The sequence below is a fragment of the Accipiter gentilis genome, chromosome 32, assembly GCF_929443795.1.
Source record: "Accipiter gentilis chromosome 32, bAccGen1.1, whole genome shotgun sequence".
NCBI classification, from domain to species: Eukaryota; Metazoa; Chordata; class Aves; order Accipitriformes; family Accipitridae; genus Astur; species Astur gentilis.
The window spans coordinates 16,110,320-16,127,522 of record NC_064911.1 but is presented as its reverse complement, the minus strand read 5'-3'; the positions used below and the strand labels follow the sequence as shown (position 1 = coordinate 16,127,522).

The window sequence follows — 17,203 nt, the reverse complement described above, 5'->3', positions numbered from 1 at the left end:
TGAAAGGGAGAGAGGCAGCTGGAGAAATACCCACCTCTGCCTCGGTCCACCTGGATTAGTTGCCAGGAAAACATTCATACATTTGTAGGCTAAAAAATAGATAAAATAACAGACACTAAAGGTGTTGATCGACTGAGGGCACATTTCAAATCACCTTCGAAAATCTGATATTTTAAGTATACAAAGTTATTCAAATTATTTTCCTTGCCTATATTACTCCCAGTCACAGTATTTCCCTATAGCCTAAAACTCTGGAATGCAGAACACCCAGGGATGCTTTCTCTTTTCCAGATGGGTGAAGGAATTGGCCCTGGGAGATGTGATTGGTTGTAGTATAGACATACCCACAACAGCGTCAGGTTGGTAGGCATCAGTAGGAAATGCAACACTGAAATACCGATATTTGCCTCAATTTAGAGAGCTTAGAGGTGCACTGTCTTATTAAGCATGAATTCTTCCTGGCCACAAATATTGGTAACTATCACTTTAAAATAAATATACAACACAGTTCACCTCTGGTGTATCTTTGTTTTAATGTCGATTAGGGTTTTTATGTACTTCTGGATGATGGGACAGAGGGCACTCTCAGCAAAATGGGTGGAATGGGTGACAAAGTGGAGGCCAGGGCTCCTGTTTAGAGAACTTTGATAAGTTGGAGAAAGTCATGGAGTCCAACAAAGGCAAATGCAACGTCTTGCTCAAGGAGTGGAAAAACCCCACGCAGCAGTGCAGAACCAGGGACTGACTGAAAAGGAAAAAGCTTTGCAGGAAAGGTGCTGGTAGCCCAGGTGGACAATAAGTTGAGCATGAGTTGGCAAAGGCAAGTTGGCAAGAATTTAGCTAGCAAGTCCAGGAGGGTGATCCTTCGCATCTCTTTAGTATCGGTGAGGGCACGTCTGGAATGCTGTGACAAATGTTGGGGTCCCCGGCATACAAAAAGACATGGATGTACCGGATTGAGTCTAGTGCATCCCACAAGGTGGTTGGGAGCTGGAACACCTGAGGCGGTAAAATCTCCATCCACAGAGATGTTCAAAACGTGACTGGGTGAGGTCCTGGCAACCTGTTCTATTGGACCTGCTTTGAACAGGAGGTTGGACCACTTGGCCTCCAGAGGGTTTTTCCAGTCCACATGTTCCTGTGATTCTGATACATCAGTTATGTGTCTAATTTATTATTTTCAGTAACATTTTCTCTGTTAAATTATCTATTGAACCTCACAAGCTGTGGGAAAATTACACTGGGCACAAATTGTATAATAACTTCATACTGTTGTTGAAGGATGATTTATCTGCATATATTAATATCCTGTGCCTATTCATTTAAAAGTAGGAAGCCTCTTAGAGACCTGAAGTACAGGACCACAAAAGTAATGTCAATCTTTGCTTAAACTGAGAAAAATACTGTTTTATAATCTACTTATTTGTTGCATTCAGATTAACTCTACCAGTTACTATATCTTTACTTACAATGAGAGAACTTTGTTTGCTCAAAGAGTTTCAAAACAGATTTAGAACAACAGTGACTCAGAAGACATTATCTGATGAATGGTAATTTTGTTGAGAATGACAGAACTGCAAAACTAAATTTAAATTCATAGTGGATGATGTTTAAAAAATGTCAATGTGCTGATAAATTATGAGCCTTTACAGAGAAGTTAAGAAATGGGAATGACTAATTTTGCAGTTTAAGGGAAAATATATTTCAAATCCTTTTCCCTTCCACCCACTTTAGCCCCCAAGGAAAAAAAAAAAAAAGGAAAAAAAAAAAAGAGAGAGACAAAGAGAGCTAAAAAGCATTCAAATCGGTGTAAAGAAAAGTAACAACCCAGAGATGTTGCCAAAAAGTCTGTCACAGCTGTGGCTCTCTCCAAAGTCTGTAGTGCAGAATGATTTCCTGTAGAGAGTAGAAGCTGTTGTTGGAAGAATGAACTGAAAGAGGGTATGTGGACCAAATCCAGTTCTTTTCCCATCCTCGAAGAGATATTCTGATTCAGTCCTAGATCTGATGGGTCAACATCCCAGACACCAACTGGGTGGGTTTACGCTCTGGTCAGGTAAAGGAAAACCTCTGTAAAGCAGAAATGTATGAGTTGATAATGAAGCCATTCTATAATTGGTGCACAGTTCAAATTAATACTGTAGATTTTAAAGGGCATTGATAATTTACTCAAAGAGCAGGGGAAACATAGTAAAGAGAATGCAACTAAAGCTCTCCTGCAATTCAGCTGACAGGAGATGAGTGTGTTTAGTAGATTAAACCCATATACATGTGGATGTGTGTGTGTCAGTAAGAAAGGGAACAGTGATTTTGACAAGTTGGAGGGAACAAATATTATAGAGTTATATCAAAATGTCAAATGCACTTTAAATCTCTGACAGCCCATAATCTCTGTTAAAGACTGAAAGTTGAAAGGCAAAATATCAAAATGTTCCAAGTGACTACAAAAGTTGGAGCTTTCCCATGAACATTTACTATCAATTTTAAAGAAAAAAATAAATGAATGTTCTTTTTTTCATATAACATGCACTCATCTGTCAGATCAGTAAAGAGTGCACTTGCTAACAACAGCAAAAGTAGTAATAATCAATGTCACTGCTGCGAATTAAGTATACAGATGATGAATCTAGTAGAATAGCAGCACTATTTAGCTGCATGGATTGAACACACTTCAACAACCTTCAGAAGGTTTTGACCACTACCAAACTCTTCCAATTCAACTAATATTATTTCAGGGTAGATCAAAAGGGAGGAGGGAAGTCATCGTATTAGGAATCTTGACATTATTTCACTGTACCCATCCCCTGGATTTTGAGAACTGAGCCTTTTTCTAGTAATCCACTTTCAAAATTTTCACTGATGGTAATATCTTTTTAAGTAAAATTTTCATCAACTATTCAGAATTGTTTTACAGTAACTTAGTTTATATTATTTCTCTGTTAATGACTATATTTAATAGAAAGGTAATTGAATATTATAACAAAGTATGAAATGCTGGATAATAGATATGAAAATACAAAATTTTAACATGTCAGTGCATGTTTTTTGTAAGGGTTTAAAGAGATGACTTAACACAAGTGCCTTCAATACCTTGGCATGTGAAAGATTCTAAATTTGGTGCTATATTTACTCTCTAAAAAAAAAACATTAACAGCAACTGAAGGTGTGAACTTTATTTAAACAAAAGAAAAATCTGAAGCATTCCTGAAACAATAGGCATAAAATCAAGTCTTATTCTACCCAATAATAATCAGAAAACTATATATGTGAATTTCTTTCTTTTCTAGCACCACTAACAGATAAACCACCAAAGCTTTTACACCCCTTGGAGAGTAAGCTAACAATTCAGGAGACCCAGTTAGGTAAGTAGCAAACACATAATTTCTATTCAAATTTTATGAAGGTATTGGATGTGTCAATGTATGATGGTCACGTGATGGTATGTTGGCATTAATAATTTCATTGAAAAGGCATTAAGCATACTTTGTTTCCATGCCGAGATGTATCATACACCGTCTAGAAGGCTGTTGTTCACAGAAAAAATTGGTAGTAATTAACACTGAATACTAAGCTCTTGAATATTAATGATGCTGGTTTTCACCTTTGCTGAAAGTCTGTAGTTATAAGTGTACGTGAGCTTTTCTTGCTAAACTTCCTCTTTTCTGTATATTTATATATATTTACTGTGGGATTCAGTAGGATTTTGTGGTTTAAATTCTGCTTGCGAGACTGCTTTGGTGATTACTTAGGAAATTGCAAAGATGTTCTGTAATTATAAATGTTGCGCTGGTCTAAAAACATACAGCAAACAGTGAGAAGTTAACATAATAGCATCTGATTATTCTGAATGTATGAATATATATGTAAAGATTAATGGAGAGAAACTGATGCATGAAGAAACCATTTTGTTTCACTTTTTCTAGCCTAGTGGATAGTGGGTATGTTTTGTCACTTTGGTTTCCTACCACCATGCAGGTAATTAAGGCTCCAAAGCTAAGTGCATGAGTTACTACGGTTTGCAGGATATAACAATCCATCTCCTTTGTGGATTGACACAGAGGGCAACTTGTAAGAAACAAACAGTCCTCAGTAGGTTACACTGGAATTATGCTTTTGTGTCAGAACAGTAACCTATTGATAGATCTTCTAGCATGTTAGCTACAGGGAAAAAATGGAAACAAATCTGGTGGTTGTCTAAATCTCATAGAAAAAAAAAAAAGAAATAAAGCAAGCAAAACTCGGTACATTCTGCAGCACAGCACCAGAAAAAGCAGAAGGCTTGCAAATTAATTCTGACAGTCTTTGGCAGAACATTTTATGGTGCTTGCCAGCTTATGGCTAATAGTGGCCAGAGAATAATTAATCTTTGTTTTGATATTCATAAAATATTACTTAAAATGATTCATGCTATTCAGGTAATATTCTGACATGCTGATATACAATGTTTTCAGAAACAATTGTATAGAAAGGGGGAGATGTAACATATTTCCTTCTATAGCTGCTTTCTGTTGTTCGGAACGTATTGTTTCTGATATACCAACTCAGAAAACTTTTCCTTTATGACAATCCTAGATGGTTTTACCTTTTCATTTGAACACAAGCCTAAGGAAGAGAAAGCAAAGTGACTCCACACATTTTTTCCCAACTAGTGTTACTTACTGAGATATTTTTGATGGGAAAAAAAAATGGCAGAACCTTTTGGGGCTTTGATGTTGTCTTGCTAAATATACTGCATAGGTGAGACTATTTCAATAAGACTGTAATTATTAATAGCTAGCTAGAGGCTTTTTATCTATGATTTTTAGAATTAATCATATCTTCAATTTCTCATAGTTCTGAGAAACAGATTAAATTATCTGAGAAGTGCTGGGCTTGGAAAAGACACTTTTCAGAAAACTAAATACCTATTGATGAATATGAAGGAGTTAATTTGAAAATGTCACTTTCAGACACAGATGGGAAAGTCTGACCGCAAACGAATGTGAAGCTACAATACTTAGCCTTATATCAAGAAGTTACAGGAATATATTAATTTGTTGTTCAAAAGCCTGTGAGAACTGGAGTAAGTGCAAAAAAATGATAGTTCCCTGACACGAAAATTATGTTGTTCCACTCTTAGTTGTAATGTCTCGGTCCTGCTGGATAATGTTTGAAAGGTCTATGTTTCACTTTCACTGAGGAAAGCTAGCGTTCTTTTCAGGGGGCCAGTTCATACCCTTCAAAAAATACAAAATATTTTAATGTTGGAATAATTCACTTGGTCAAACCTTAGAGAGCCACCTAAGCCACCCACCTGAGGCTTGGGGTGACCACATGTTGCAGACTGGTCTAGACACTGCCAGAAAACGTGTTAGTCCTCCAGAATGTGTTCGGGGTGGTGGTTTTGTCCCTTATTTGGAAAATAAACCTGTTGGTGGAAGGGGAAGAAGTGGCCCGGGTGGCACAGAAAAGGGAGAGCAAGGAAGTAGGAGCTTGAGGTAGTCTGGGATTTCGTTAGCAGGTCACCAGTTGGTGAGGTGGGGAGCTGGGGTAATCCCCGCTCTCCCCCCACATTTCTGTACTTCTCACCTTGCAGTCCTCCACCTTGAGTTGGAAATGAAGCAGGTTGCAAGTGTCAGGCAGGACTTGCCCTGGGGGGGCACATCTACGATTTACAGGGATGTGTGTGCTTCTGCAGGTGCACATGGTGTGCTGAAACGTCAGGAGTGATGGTTCACCTCAAAATCTTCCCCTGCTGGCAGGCTTCTGGGGAGTGGTGCTGGGCACACTTTTGAGGAAGCCCTCAAGAACCCCAGTGTGTTTGCTGCTGAGGGAGCTACTGGAGTTCAGTTCTTAAACAGGGCACCTCCATGCACTGTCTAGATCAAGGTGGGAAGACTCCAGGCATATCTCATTTAATTAGTCTCTAGCACTGCTGAGTGACAGAGATATCTGACATTTATTGCGGATATATATTGGTCTCTTCTATACACCAGCAATTAAAATTAATGTCACGGGACCACAGACCTGTTGCATTATTGTGTTGCATGGCTTCTGTAAAACAGCATCAGACCAAAAGGTGATTGCACGTTAAGGAAGGAGTTCTCTAAGGGGTGACTGGTAGAGTCTTATGGCATAAGCAAACAACGGCAGTTTGACTTGCTAAGACAAAAGGAAAGAAACGAGAGCTGTAGAATCTGCACGCCTCAATCCTATGAGCCTACAGGCTCCCATCACGCTCAAGCTATCTGCAGTTGGTTGTAGGAAAGGTGTCCTGCTATTCACCTGATGTTTGGGAGAGTGTTAAGCATGGCTGCACTGCAACCATAGAATCATGGAATGGTTTGGGTTGGAAGGGACCTTAAAGATCACCTAGTTTCAACTCCCCTGCCACGGGCAGGGACACCTTCCACCAGACCAGGTTGCCCAAAGCCCCATCCAACCTGGCCTTGAACACTGCCAAGGAGGGGACAACCACAGCCTTTCTGGACAACCTGCTCCAGTGCCTTACCACCCCCACAGTAAAGAACCTCTTCCTAATATCTAATCTAAATCCACCCTCTCTCAACTTAAAGCCGTTACCCCTTGCCCTAACACTACATGCCCTTATAAAAAGTCCCTCTCTGGCTTTCTTGTAGGCCTCCTTTAGGTACTGGAAGACTACTGCAAGGTCTCCCCAGAGCCTTCTCTTCTGTAGGCTAAACAACCCCAACTCTCTCAGCCCGTCTTCATAGGAGAGGTGCTCCAGCCCACTGATCATCTTCATGGCCCTCCTCTGGACTCGCTCCAAGAAGTCCATGTCCTTCTTACGTTGGGGGCCCCAGAGCTGAACACAGTACTGCAGGTGGGGTCTCACCAGAGCAGAGTAGAGGGAGAGAATCACCTCCCTCGACCTGCTGGTCACACTTCTTTTGATGCAGCCCAGGATACAGTTGGATCTCTGGGCTACTATTGCACTTTGCTGGCTCATATTCAGTTTTTTTCATCCACCAATACCCCCAAGTCCTTCTCTGCAGGGCTTCTCTCAATCCACTCATTGCCCAGCCTGTCCTTGTGCTTGGGATTGCCCTGACCCATGTGCAGGACCTTGCACTTGGCCTTGTTGAACTTCATGAGGTTGGCACGGGCCCACTTCTCAAGCCTGTCCAGGTCCCTCTGGATGGCATCCCTTCCCTCCAGCGTGTCGACCGCACCACACAGCTTGGTGTCGTCAGCAAACTTGCTGAGGGTGGACTCGATCCCACTGTCCATGTTGCCGACAAAAACGTCAAAGAGTGCCGGTCTCAGTACCGACCCCTGAGGAACTCCACTCATCACTGGTCTCCACTCGGACACAGAGCCGTGTGCTGGGTTGTGTGGTCCTTGTGTGGACCCAGGGTTGCTGGGTCGGGTGGACTTGCCCAACCTTTGAAGAGGGACTCTTCCACGCCAACTGCCGCGCCGTGCCTTGGCCTGACGCGCCGCGCTCTGCCTTGACACGCCGCGGCCTGTTTGCCCGCTCTGTTCACCGCCCTCCCGTGGGCCGCCCTTGGTGGGAGCGGGGGAGCGGCCGCCATTACGCGTGGCCCTGCCCACGCTTCGTCAGCTGCTCTCCCTCACGGACCTGCCGGTTCCGGCAGGTTTCCACGCTCCCCTGGGGTTTCCCCGGCTCAGGAATCCCCCCGTACGCCACGATCCCCCGCTCCGCGCCTGCCCTGCAGCCGATCGCCTCCATGAGCGACCTTAGAGAGTCACAGGAATCTGGAGACCTCATCTCAGATCTCTTTTTCTTACACTGAATAGGAACCAGAAAAGCACAGGATAGCAGCACAAGATAGAAATTGAAGGAGAAATTCATTTCTCAAAGGCTTTTCTTAAAAGACAGCATGAGACAGCCAAAGCACGAAGCAGAGAAATCCTAGATGAGGAAAGAAAGATTAGTTCCCGACTTACCCTGTTCTGCATTTAATGTTTTTTGTTTGTAACTTCACTTCCAATTTTGTAATCGATAACTTAATCCTGTTGCAAGGGTAAAAATACTGGTTTCTTTTTAAGCTTTTCTCCTGTTAAAAGGGTTCTTAGGTAGCTGTGGTGACCTCAATAGAAACTGCTTCTCTGGAAACAATGACTCCAGATAAAATATTATGTCAAATACAGCCTACAGAAGTATGCAGCCTGCAGGAAGCTTGGAAGTATAAGCAGATGAGGAGTGTTTTTCCCCTGAGCCACTCTGTGGGCTGGCAGCAGCATATGCCCGGGAGGGGAGAAAAGCAGGCAATGAATGGGAGGCAAGGCACAGTTAATGAAGAACAACATAATGACCCAAGGAACCGCATCCCACAATATTCTTCCTCTTACCGTCAACGCGCTAACAAAATCAAATGAACAAATCCCTGCTAACATAAAACAACCCCTTGTAATAATAATAAAAATACAACCCTTTCTGTTCAGACCTGTTCCGAAAGGAATTAACTTTGTTTCTTACACATGAAAAATCCTAAAACGTCAAATAACTCCATTTTTAACTCTAGATTCATGTAGATGTTATATATTTATTATATAAATATATCATATCCATTATATAAATATTCATATATAAAATATGTTCTGTTTTCTCTACTGGCAAATTCTGAGTCTTTTCAGTTTTGCCTGTCTTTCAGGTAACGTTGTTTTTCCCACCAGCACTGTCAAATATCTGTCCTCCTCAAGGAAACGGGAAGAATACTTTTAGTCTGACTTGAGAAAATGTGATTTTAGTATCCAGTTAGTCCATCTTCATGTTACTAAAGAAGATAGGTGTGCCTCCGCAACAGGCAGTAATGGATCGGAATTAAAAAAATGCAAAACACACAGTAATTACTTTAGACACCTCACAAGCTAGTGAACCGGTGTCCTCTCCATTTTTCAGTGCATTTTCTGGTTCTGCACAAGGCTGTAACTTGAAATGCCAACGTTCACCTAGAAAAATAAAGCAATTGTTCAATTATTTTTAGCTAGGCTTGATGTTAGAGAAAAGAAAAAAGGAATAAAGGATTTCCAGCACTATATGAATGGACCTAAACCGTAAGTTTGGACAGGCACCTAAACACTTTCTCTGTCATCTGAATGAAATGCATTTCCCTGAATTTCATCCAACACTAAAATGTCTTGTGAGCAAATATGCAATGAATGTTTTTCCTATTTGTTCTAGGGCATTATTTCAAGAAAATCAAATTGACTGTTATCACCTAGTTAATTGGTGCTTGCTTCTTTCTCCCCCTTCCCCATGCATATTCAAGAAAAAATGTCACTAAAACTGCTTTTAATATATTACTTCTTAAGTAAGAATACAAAGAAGTTCCAGAGGTAAATCATCAGGGAGAGTAGAGTGCTACTTCATTTATAGTGCTGTGTTGTCATTAAAATCTTCCACACAAATTGACCTTGTTAATCGTAAAAGCCCTCCTTAACTAGCTTAATCAGTAGCTGTATAAATAAATTAACTCAAGTGATATGAACTAACTAGCAATCTGTGCCTCCTTTCAGGATGAAAATTAAATGAAAGAATATCTACAATTATAAATTTTTACCTCTGCTCATTTCATCTAAATGCTATATTCACTCTGTAATAGGAACGGATTTTATTTTAATTATGATGAAGGGATTTTTAAGTTTATCTCTTTGATTACACCAACATTCTTTAAACCAAACTGAGCTTTTTTTAAAGCATGTGATTCAATTGGACACTTTGGTTCTTTGATATATTCTATGACTAGTTTAACATAATATGGGCACCAGTTTCACATGGGAATAAACAAAACTGTAAATTCAAAATTTTCTTCACACATATAATCTATTTTTTTATTTATCTGAGAGCTGGGGTTTTCCTTTCACACAACAACTAGGGGTGTTTTGAAAAGGTAAAAAAAAAATGTCCTTTTTTTTTTCTGTTTGAACTATTAATTGTATAAAGTTAGTTTTCAACAAACCAATATTTTAAAAGAAAGTTTTCATTGAGAAATTCATAACTTCACTGTTCTAAAATATTTTGTATAAATATCGTATAATTTGTGGGCTAAAGTTCAGTTTCATATACTCACCTAGTCAAATCGTAGGACTTTCAATGGAAAAAGCTTTGCTTAAAGGCTCACTTGCACAGTTAATGATTTAACTGCAGACTGCTTCATGAAAACTCAAATGTTTGAAATGTGGTGTAGATGGATGAAGAATATGTATGCTTTCACCATCTGGGTGAAAAAAAAAAAGTGTCTTTGATCACTTTTCCCTACAGAGATAGACATCAAAATGTAAACCAACCATTTCGGAAAATCATGTACGGACAATATTTACCTAACTCTGACCCGGGTGACAGTTTCTATATTGCTATTAATTTTATTGTCTTTTTTTGTCAATGATAATAGCTACATACCTCAACCAGTTCAAGCCCTGTTGTTGTAGGCTCAGTGAGGACCATATGGGAGAGACTCATGGAAAACCGGGGGGCCCATGAAGTATCAGAAACAGCAATAACAGCAGTGGGGGTTTTAGTCAATTTAAGTAAATTTAGTCAATATAAGTATTATCTTCTGCTTTTTATAGAAGTGCTCAAGCAGTATCATTCAGTGAGGCAGAGTTGGAAGGGAAGGGAAGATCAAAAAGCTGGTTTCTTTCTCCAAAGCAATGCTATGAGGAAACTCAGAATACCTATTTTACCATGCATGTAGTTTTTTTTATCTAACCAGATACAAGGTGACCAAAATCTCATATGTGTTGTTTTACACATTCTACTGGAAAGAGAGAAAATAATTTTCAAATTTTGTCTTGGCATTTTCAGCTCACCTTTCCAATTCCAAAAAGAGAAGAATAGCAGAGAACTATTTTCCCAGAATAAATAATGGACTGAGGACTTCCAAAGGTCTTGACTCAGGGGGGAAAAAAAAAAAAAAAATCTAGCAAAGAAGAAAACTTCATGGTAATAAGGGAGTTTTTAATCACTAAGATGTGATTACTAGAAAAAACAAAAATGTTTCCTAAGTACCCCATAGTCCCTTCTTTAGACTTTCAACCTTCAGATTGCATTAATTGAACTATTCTGTAGCTGAGGCTGTCCGTGAAGGGCCAAACATAGTTTACTAAAAAAGAGACAGTGAGTGAGTCAGAAACATTCAACTGCATTAAGAAAAAGTTGGCAGTTACAGCTCAGTGACAACACGTCAACTGATTTTCCTTCCACTCTTTTTTCCTAATTTAAACAAACACTAAAAGGTCAGAGTTCAGATATTAGAAATAGCATATCTACATATTTTAAATGTTTATTTTTCTCTCTTTCTCCATCTGTGTGTGTATCTGAGAATAAATATATATACATGTATGCCTAATTTCTCCATATATATAGAACATATATATGTATAGACAAAATTTGACAATGTATTTGTTCAAATTTTATCTCACTTTATTAATGCTTTGTCTGGGAGACATTTATCTGATTTAATGATGGAATAATAAAACTTCTTTATTCATGTTAGATTATAATCCATTAAGAAATGTCTGCTCTAGAGGATACTATAAACCATACTTATCTGAGGCACTATGTTAAGCATCTAAATAGGATTTAATGCGATAAAAAGTGTCTGTTCAGTCCCTCTGCAACTATGTACATTTCATTCTTTAGGTACAGATTAGATACATGAGAATTTTCTATTTCAGATTGTTTGTGTAATTTTTCACATTTCCTATTAAAAAGCTAAACATCCAGTTGATTTTTATAATATCAGAGAAGACTGGAAAATCAAAAGATTTCCCATATCAGTTGGATAATCATCCAAAAGTTTGGGTTCCTATTTAAGACTTTTTTAAATAATCAAAAATCATATGTCTTTTATTAGCAGAATAAAATATAATCAGATACAGCAAAACTTCAGTAAGAATCCTCTGTGGGAATCAGCAGGATATAACTGACTGTAACCAAGATCATAATAAATACAGAATACCATATACCAAGAAATGCAATTTAGAAATAGGCACATACTGTACATGATTTCCACCCCGTGAAATTATAGTCCTAAAAAGACTGTAATTGTGTAAATTTGAAACATCAGGAATCACATTGTTCTGTGATCATTTTAGCCAGATTTTTGGCTTCAAGCTGTACTTTGTGTTTTTAAATTATAGGTAGCCTCTTCATCGTATCTAATGTTGAAAGACACACAAGTGTTTCCTTGTATACAAAAAAAACGATCCCTTAATGGTACTATGCAAAAGCATATAAAATATCAAGTGGCAAAAGTCAAAATCAAAATTTAATAGTGTCTTCTAAGTACTTATAATTGATAACTATTTTAACTTAATGAACTCCTCCAGAATATTCTGCTCTAGAGATACAGATCTCTTGTGAGCAGCAATGGTCTTCACGTGTAAAGCTGATCTCAGTAAAGATGTCTTCAGGCTATCGGTAGAATGACAAACACTAGTACAGTTTTTTTCTCCCAGGAATTACTCTGCTTTCCCATTCTAGAATAAATTCTTTTCAGCATTATTGGTGAAGTCTACATATGCAGTCCAAATGAGGAGTAATTTTACAAGAAGCTGCATTGAACGTTATTTTTGTCTGAGATGTCTGTGGATTTATAGATTGTATTACGATTTAGTGCTGTACACAGGTTTCATTCTGAAAAATCCATCTAAATCCACATGCATTCTTAATAGCAATAATTATTGGGGACCTGATGGTTATGTCAATAGAAAATGGCAAGTTATTTGTAGGAACACTGAGGGGCTGAAGGGCTTAAATGCTTGTGATAAACTCTTACAGTTTAGAACATCATAACAGTATGAATATTTCGAAACAATCAGTTGAACAGGATCTTTTTTATATTTGTTAACAGATGTGTAACACTGAAAGTTCAGATTCTGCATGCTGAGGCGCTATTCTTGTCTGCTTACATAGCGTGTTATGGATGAATACACAGGATATATTATCCCTAGATATAATCAAGACACATTTGTTATAAATGTCCAATTCACTAGCTATTTAATTCTATATCATTTTTAATATCTGAGGAACTTGCAAATAAAAAAAAAAAGACTCACGGAAATTCAGTTTGATGCTACATAGCATAACTGATTAAAAAAAAAATAAATTCCAACAATAGTTTATTTACGGCATGTATTGGAAACCTTCATATAACACTTCAGTAGTGATGAATGCATGATCAAGAAGTGTAGGTCAGTCAACTTCTTTGCTTTGGGTTAGGCTTGAGGATAATGGGATACAGATGGTTATTGGTCCAAATTTCATATCTGACAACAAATTACCAGCAATGGCTTCAACATTCACATGCCAATCATAATTTTTGCCCTAAATCCTTCTCAGAATGCTCTAGACAGCTATAAGCAAAAGATAAACCAGCAGTATTTTCCACAATCTGCCCTCTTTCAATTTCTTATCCTTTTGCCTAAGGTAAAGTTCTGACAATGGGCTACTTAGTGACTTTTTCTTGTTTCCACACAGGAAAGTAAAATATCACCTGAAACAAGAGATTTATTCAGCACTTAGGTTTCATGCCGATCTGAATGTATATACAGAAAAAGTCCAAAGAAACTGGTGTTAAGCCCTTGTTCCACTGAACTCAGAGGTAACTCTTGAGAACCATGGAGCTAGGAAATTAAAGAGAGAGAAGGCATCCAGTTCAATAAAACCAGAATTTAATTTTTTTATACCTCAGGATCTAGTTATTTGCAAGGCCTGACTTGCTTATCTACCTTGAACTCTGCAGTAAATGTCACCTTCTACTGTACCAGTCACTTCAATGGCTTAAAGTATCCTTTAAATAGATACATGCTGTATTACAAGTATACTGATCTCACTCCAATAACTAGCGTGTAACTGAAAATATTTGTAGGGAAGGAAATATTAGAAAAGTGTCATACTTACCAAGAAATAAAACATATGAAGTGACTATCCATATTCACTACTGAAACAAATGAAGCACATACTTCAGTTAACGCACATTAGGGTTATTAAGAAAAAATTATAACAAGCATTACAAAATTACCTCTCTCTATACTACTGTAATGGACAGATTGGAGATATGAGGCTGTAGGGTCAGATGTTTTGTTTCTTTCACAGCTTTCTAGGCAATTCATTTGAAGTAATAAATGCTTGTAATTTTTAATGATTCATTCACGGTCAGATTTTTCATGGGATTTCTGAAAGCATGCATGGTACATTTCTGCTCATTAAAAAACATAGGAAGGCTAGCTTCTTGGTCCTGATTTTATAATACTTTTAGAGATTGATACTAAAGATACATACAGGTTTGTTACAGTTTAAATATCAGTAAAGATTTTTTGTGGGTTTGTTGTGTGTGTTTTTAATCTCTCACTAGGTTCTTTTAAGCAAAGCGTTCACCCCACCTAAGTCAAAATTAGAGGATTTCTTTTTGGAAGACATTTTCTACTTTTCATATAGATATTCAATTTCCATATGAAGAAAGATGACTTACAAATAAAGCAGCCAATATTATAGAATCTTTCTTTTTCTTTTTTTTTTTTTTTTCCTTTCTCAAGTGGTAATCAATGTCAAAACAGATATTTTATCATAGATACAGTATCCAAGGTGCCTTTTTTAGTTTCCCAATGCCTTGGAAAGGTCAGGCATTTTAAAAGCTTATAAATGCAAATACATCCCATCATGTGAGCACTCAAATCAGTGAGATTATTCTTCTTTGTAAAAACAAACAAATAAACAAAAGTTACCTTTACAAGGGTGAAGTCCAAGACTGAAATTATTTGGAATTATTATTAGGGAATGAACAATCTTTAGTTTGTCCAGGGTGTTGTTCAGAATAATTTACTTACTATACTAGACACGTACACTATCGTATTACCAACAATAACATTTAACCCCCGTTTAAGGCAAAAATTAAAATGAGGACTAAAATGCTATTGTAGTATTTACTGGAGGGACATATACAAAGAATAACTCTGTGTATTTGAAAGACTTTTCTAAGAGTGTGGTACCTGCTACAGTTCCCTGCCTGCTGGTTTAGTTTTATGAATACTTGCATCTTATTTCAGATTTGTTTTATTTTGGGAGTGGAGTTCCTTAGATCAGTCTCTCCTGGAGGGAAGGAGAAGAGGGTAGGAAGAAAATGGAGTTTGGTTCCCAGGGCGGTCTGAGCCAGCACACCAGCAGCTCAAGAGAGAAGGGACCGTACAAGCTCCTACTTTTACAGAAGAGAGAAGCCTGGGGAGGAGGCAAATTTTGCTACCGTTTCCTGCAATCTCTGGACATGCAAACCCCTTGTTTTTGTTGTTTTCCGTTTAAAATGCTTCTGACACAGTGACCATGAAAGAGGAAGCTGTGAAAAACATAAAAATCCATTTAGAGTCAGATGCACAAAAAACATTGAGATGCCTAACAACTTCTGCTATCAATACCTTTGTGCTCCTGCTATTTATGTATTAAGAAGAGTGTTCACTTTGTGCGGTTTTAGACCTCTGGCTCAAATAGGTTCTTGAATTAGTCAGTGGAGCCTCTTGAGGGCACACAATTTCATCTGGCAGGTAGGTTACCCGTTAATGGTGTGATGTTTCAGGATTGCTTTAATGCGGTGTAAATCTGTGCTGCTCTGACACCTGCCCCCTCACTCTCCTCTTCTTTCAGCCAGCTTCAGCACTTACGCTCACAAGGTTCGTCAGGTAGCTGAAAAGCAATCCAAAAGGAAAGAAAACCAATTTCAGCTAGATGGCTTGCTATGCTGATGGTGACATGAGTGCAGCAAACCCTAGTGCCAAGACATGGTGAGAATGGGAGTCCATAGCCGGGGAGAAAAGTGGGGAGAAGACAGCATAAAGGTGTTTTGGCTCAAATCAATTACGAAACATCACTCCAAGTCAATACTTGGCACAGTAGGTTCCCCATAGGGTCGATATAGATCAAGAGGCACCTGTGTGGCATAAATCAGATCACATCAGAGTGGAACTGCTCTGCAGCTACCTGGATCTTCCCATCCAGGTGGCTTTTGTCTGGACTTTGGCACACTGACAACTCGCTCCGCTCACTGTGGAGGATTTTAGGTTCTTTGTTTAGACATCTGGGATGATATGCCTGCAGTTGGAGTGTGTGAATATCTTCCTTTATGATACCTGTACACAGCAGGTGAATGCCAGGCTTTCAAAAATATTTAATGTAGAGCTTTCAGAAACAGTTAACGTTGAACCATTTAACACCATGAATTTCGTAACTGGAAATGTCATAGGTATGGTATATCATAGAAATTTATAGCCCAAGTCTTCTAATGTGTTTGTATTTTTGACTGTTAAATTCATTGAAGTGTAGCTCCATGAACTGAGATGTGTTAATGATTTACCATGACCAAACACAAGAGATAATTCCATCATTATTTTGATGTTATTTAAAGCTAGATATGAATCACACTGTTACTTAATTGGCTATCTGGTATCCAGTTACAGAAACTTGAGAGCAAGGAATACATTTTACTGTGATAAAAGAAAAAAAGTATATTAGTCATATCAACTCTTTAATTAGACATTCAGTTAATTTTGTTTATCAGTTTTTCCTACTTCATCTCCTTTGTACTCATTTATATAAGTAAAAAAGCATACTGGTTGATGGTTCTTGCTTTTCAGCAGAAGTATACATGATGAATTAGTGATACTGAGAACAACATAAAAAATACTTTTTAAGGGTTGATTTTAGTCATACAGCTCATCAAACTTCAAAGGCAATTTTAATTTTAGCAGATGATATTTTCATTGGAAATTTTCAGTCCTTTAATATTGTCATGCCAAAAGATTTATTTTTCAGACTTTTTTTAGTTGCTCCTCTTAGTGGCATTAAAAAAATAATCTCAAGATTGTTCCTGCCTTTGAAATACTGCTTTGTTATAGAAAAAATATACTGACTTTAATACAATCCGCACAAGTAAGGCTATTGACTCCACTTTATCTGTACAATACGCTGAAAAGGTATCATATGGCTAATCTTAGGATTGTGGGATATCTTATTTTTACTTTGGTCTGACTTTATGTTATAGGCAATCATCACTGAAAATGGTTCCAAATTAATCATTTTAAAAGCAAATCACTTGGCTTTTGAAATTCTTCCCTTTTACAGTGGAAAGCAGAGTTTTCTGTAAGAATAGCGAGCTGCTGTAGGTGCCAAACTACCGAACCCCCACCCTCACTGCATTCAGCAAGCGTCTGCGCACATGCTTTTTCCCAACTCCATTTCGCTTCAGCT

General features: G+C 38.1%; 1 protein-coding gene across 1 annotated transcript in view; it reads left to right on the top strand.

The window, feature by feature from the left end:
- The window catches only part of IL1RAPL1 (interleukin 1 receptor accessory protein like 1), a 729,989-nt gene that overhangs the window by 563,945 nt on the left and 148,841 nt on the right, over positions 1-17,203 (top strand). Inside the window, exon 6 of the mRNA XM_049834719.1 lies at positions 3,288-3,362. Coding sequence (XP_049690676.1) covers positions 3,288-3,362 — 75 coding nt within the window. The remainder of the gene's footprint in view (positions 1-3,287; positions 3,363-17,203) is intronic.